Genomic DNA, 5,328 nt, shown 5'->3' on the forward strand with positions numbered 1-5,328 from the left:
CATATTTTCTTCAGTGAATGAAAATATTTTCATAAAGAAATATATATGCTTAATTTTTTGCAGGGACATGTTTGTAGCTGTGTTGAAATCAGTATCTGTATTTCTAATGTCATTAAAAGGTTCTTAAACCTGGGAAATAATTAAAGTGGTCAAATAATTCAAACGGTAGTGCAAAAAAAGGATGATGGATGAAATTCTATGCGTGTCAACCCAGTTTCGGATGAATGTGCCAACCCGTCCAACCACAATTTCAGAACTGTGTAGGGTGTATGAACACGTATCTAGCCTACGGTATAGCGTGCTTTCAACATCCTGCGGTCGTAAGCGTTCATCTTCATCCACCCTAACATTAGTATGATTACTATTGTATAATTATTGTCTATCGGAGGTTCTACTACGCCCTAGTGCAGACCAAGCCTTTCATCCAATCGGGGTCGATAACTTGGTACCTGGAGATAAAAACACTGAATTGACATATCCATCCGATAAATCAAGTCAAAGGATTTTATCCTCCCATAAAAGTCTTGTACCAGTTTAATGAGTTCGGTGGTATGAAGGGTTCGTCGGCAGTGGGGCCGCTTCGAACCATCAATTAGGATCGTGCAGTCACAGTCAGACCTCTTACCGATTGCGCAACTTCCGCCTCCATAGCGCGAAAAACCATGGAAATGAAATGAACGAAAGTGCAGATACGAAAAAGATGAAAGTATAACTGTAAACAATCAGCGCAGTTCCGGCTTTCAATGAAATCACAATGAAACATATCGGAAATCGCCAACAATTGATTGCTGCGATCTCATAAAAGAGACGTATGTTTGATGAAATCACATTATTCGGTTCACTTGTCCCCGTCAGCGGCATAATGTTCGCCATTTACGTAAGTTCTTTATTCCGCATTTTATAGCGTAGCCATCAAAATTCTGAGAAAATCCTTCTATGGTTACTTTCGGATTTTCTTTGCAGATTCTAATTCTGTTGGTGGTTGTAGCGTCAGCAGGTATGACAATTATCCCACTAATTACCTAGCAGCACATCCGAGATGTTTGCTGTTTATATTACAGATTATGAATGTAGGATCGAGGGAAAAGTTCCGCGATCCATGAAAAAGCAAATAGTCGATCTTCACAATCAGCTTCGTCAGCAACTCGCAAATGGTGAGGTGCAGGGTGCAACGGGAAAACTGCCAAAAGCAAAGAATATGCCCATGTTGGTTCGTGACTATATATTTTCATAGCTTGAACTGTAATCGGGAAAATTTTCTTCTAGCAATGGGATTGTGATATGGAGGCATTGGCTGCAGAAAGATTAAAGAACGGACGATTGGACGTAAACTTCCTCGGTATGGCTGGATATAACGACGATGCATTCACCGGGTATTTTCAGAATTTTACAGTCATAACTTAAGATCTATCATGTGATTTACTGCCAAGCACAGGAGAGGATGTGTTCCAAAACCGCTAGATTTTGAATGGGATTTTGGGAGACGAATTAGGAATTGGTGGAAAGAAGCGGAAAGTATAGCGGAACAAGAAGGACCTGTAGTTCGTCTCCCTTCAAACAACCAAATACATTTCGGACAGGTATGTGAAGTATTTTTACAGAAACACCGACTTCTCATGCATTCACTTCAAAGTACCTTAAATTTGGTGCAGCTTCGTTAGCGGCTGCTTTCGAAGTGGTACCGAGAAGCCGAGGATTGCCACTGAGATGGAAGCCTCGATAGATCCACTCGGAAAATGGAGTTAGCGAGGGTCCCACCATAGATCACAACCGCTAGCTTCACCTTCGAGCTGACTTTAAGTGGTTTTCAGCCGACTATTTAAAAGTGTTTGTTTATTTCAGATGGCTTTTGCTAACGTCACAGGAATCGGTTGCAATATTTATAAGTCTGGAAGAGTGACATTCATTCTATGCTTATACAACAGGTTAACTCTTTTTTTTTGTTAGCAATTGAAATTCCTCTTTACATTTGTGCTTAATTGTTCTTCTTATTGCAGTCGCATACGAGCAAACGCTGTCATTTACGAGAAAGCCGAAGCTAAAGCCGTTTAGGCATCACATGAATGCGTCGGAAGAATTTCACAAACAAAAGAGAGTAAAGAATGAATTATTCTGCAAATTCAAGTGTACAACAGAACGAATGTAACACAAGAACGATTCACTTCTCCTGCAACTCTCAGGATCTCACAATGGTGTGAGATTTGGTAAGATAAACTGAATAGTTAGCACACAGAAACGTTTCGACGTCGTAAACAATACAAAAATGGTTATAAGTCCGTAAATAAGGGATTACACGCCACCTACTCACTTTTAGAATGAACAGCTGTATTTCAGTAACTATTCCAGTTATGTAAATTCTTTTAAAATTACCAAATTTTATAAGCCAGACTACAAAACACCAAGGGAGAAAGAAGTGCTAAGGAGAAATAACAGAGGAAATTCTGGATACAAAGAAGGTGGACCCACTGCATTTTCCAGTCCTGGAGATTCACTGGGAAATTCTTGAAGTGATGGATGGTTTTTCTCTGCAAATCACTAGCTATGTACTTCAGTGGGGACGTCTGCTCAGTCCGATAGTGAGATGTACTTTTCACGAATAGAGTAAAACCTCAAGTTACGTCGAAGATTCCTTCTTACCTTCGGTTATTAAAAAAATGAAGAAACTTTCTTTCTAATAAGTTTATGGAAGACGTCGACATAGCCGCATAACGTCGATCCCGACGCACATCGCAGAACTCAACTTAATTAAAAGCAAAAGTTGAAGTTGATGGTAGATTTTTCAGATGTCGATGTAGTTCATACGTTTTCGAAAACTATAAGCGTTAAGTGGCTCGATCTTTGTTGGTAAGAATCGCTTGCCTTAACTAGACCGCTCCAGCGCAACATAATGTGCACACGATCCTCTAAACCTCAGTCTAGGAAAGATAGTAGCCCCTTTATGCTCAATTCTACTATATATGGCAGAGAATGACGAAGAAGAATTGTTATTAACCGCCACACACGTTCGACTTCAATTCAGAATCGTTTGATTTTTATGAATGCGTGTGCAGCTCGTGCTGGTCTGGTGCCAATTTATTGATCCTGAAACGATGATTTGCATTAGGACAGTTTCAAACTATCGATCATGAAGTCACAGTAACTGTGTTGATAAGAACCTCTACAATTCTGAATTGGATGGTAATATATGAGAATGGAGAAGGTGTTAATTAGTTTAGACTAAGTCCCCAACCTTCTGGATGGTCTACCGATGTCAGCAAAACTGACATCGAAGTTAACATAGAATCGGTTACATGCAACTGGACTGGCTAGCTGATAACAAACATCAATGCGCTTCAAAAGGAAGACATTGATTCCATTGATTCTTTCTATAAATTTATAAAAATAATCAATCAAAAAAATTTGCATGTTGCCGTTCGAAAAGTCACCTTCATTTAAGGTGAACCTTCACAAAAGAAGTAAACAAAGGCTGATAATTCACTCATTTAATACGTTCTTTTTTCCCTGCCACCAAAATATCGCTGGTAGAACTGTTTTTTTTTTCTGAAGCAGTTACCATCTACACGTTCTCTGTGCCGTGCAGTGAGCACATGCAGGGCGGGCATCATGTAATTAGATCTTGAACGGTCTTGCAACTGGATTGGCTTCGCCAATACGAACGAATCAAGTTTGAGCTGCTTTTTCTAATCATTTCATTCATACATAGTTGTAGACTACAGGGGCGTGCTGAAGGACAGATTCTTTTTGTAAAATATGATTTATTTCCGCCACATAGACGTTCTCAAAACTACACGTTATTCTACAGGATGCGCCAAAATTATAGCGAAAGCATATGCCCGGGTGTCAGGTGGTGTTATGCCTTAAAAGACACTACCATTGTGGTTAAAGGCATCACTCCACGAATCTGAGGTGGTACGGATTTCAGGTGGAGTATTCGTATACGGCAAAGTATATTATGGAGAGTATAGATTCCGTCCATTTCTTCCTAATTGCCGTAAAAAAGGCCTGGAAAATACGGCTTCGGGCGTTCTGGCGCACTTTTTTCTACAAGGAGTTCGACTGGAGCCCGGAAGCCTTGTGCGGCGCCGCATCTTCCGGGCCGTTTTTTACGCCAATTAGGAAGAAATAGACGGAATCACCCTCCTCTCCATAATCTACTATCCCTTATAAGAATGCTTCACCTGAAATCTGCACCACCTCAGACTCGTGGGATGATGCCTTTAAGACGCCTGCGATTTTCGAGCCCCGAGCTTTGACCTCCTTTAGTCCATTGTCTAAGCGTACGTGGCTTCGTACGCCTAGTCCATGCCCTGCTTCGTCAACACATAACGCTGCATCTCAAACACTTTGGTATATCACTCCGCTTTCAACGCAGTTTTTTGTTCCACCGAATGTGCAAATTATTTATTATTTAGAAATGCATTTCTTGCCCTACAACAGCGGATGGAGCGCAGGAAATTCCTTTGCGTCTGCAAGATCGATGGATGATTCGAAAACACCGTGGTGCCAGCATGACTCACTGAGGTTCTGAGGTCAACAAGTTGGTGCCAGACTTGCCTGGGAGGATAAAATTACTGACCTGATTCATCCGCTAGCCTTGCAATCCCTTGCATATATAGGACAGACGTGCGTTCATGAACCTCAAACGATTCTGAACTGAAGTGAGCGCGGTTACCTCACGAATCTGCCGTGGTATGGATTTTCGTTGGAGTATACCTATATCGGGTCGTAAAATATGAATACAGGGGTGGTTCCTCTCATCTCTCCCTACATGACTGCAAACAGACGGGTTCAGAATGCGGTCCCTTACGACGCCCTCTATTGCAACGCCAGCGCCACCCTTGCGCCCCGCCCCCGCCTGCGATTCGTCGAATAAAATGAATCGCCCGGGGGGTGTCCTAATGGATTTTCTACGAATAAAGAGGCGGAGAACAAGGATGGTGCGTTGCAGTATAGGACATTATAAGAGACAGCGCTCCGGAGCTGCCTGGTTAAAAGGATACAAGGAGAAATGAGCGGAACCACTCCTGTGTTCATGATCTACGACCCGATATAGAGAAAAATCCAACGAGAATCCAGATCACGCTAGATTCGTGGGATGATGCCTTTGAAGGAAAGGACCGACAAACCGTGCCATGTCATGTGATGGAGTATATAGGGTGGAAACGCCAACACATGAAGTTTGTGTGAAGTCCGTGAAGCGAGTCACAGTGTCTCATCTACTTCTCGACAAATTCGCTTGGAATTACTGCGCGGTACTACGGCAGCGCGGCCCACCAACTCCACGCCGTGACACCCGTCCCAGCCGATTTTATAGCTTTCTGGCACCGT

General features: G+C 42.2%; 1 protein-coding gene across 1 annotated transcript; it reads left to right on the forward strand.

Moving 5' to 3' along the window:
* Window positions 1–811: 811 nt before the first annotated feature.
* Window positions 812–2,052, forward strand: RB195_004504 (uncharacterized protein; the record flags this gene model as incomplete). Its single annotated transcript, XM_064182376.1, has 7 exons — window positions 812–877; window positions 964–997; window positions 1,062–1,210; window positions 1,267–1,373; window positions 1,436–1,580; window positions 1,843–1,925; window positions 1,998–2,052. 7 exons carry the CDS (start codon window positions 812–814, stop codon window positions 2,050–2,052), a joined length of 639 nt encoding a protein of 212 aa, XP_064033643.1.
* Between the last annotated feature and the right edge of the window lie 3,276 nt (window positions 2,053–5,328).

This window comes from Necator americanus, chromosome I (assembly GCF_031761385.1).
Source record: "Necator americanus strain Aroian chromosome I, whole genome shotgun sequence".
NCBI classification, from domain to species: Eukaryota; Metazoa; Nematoda; class Chromadorea; order Rhabditida; family Ancylostomatidae; genus Necator; species Necator americanus.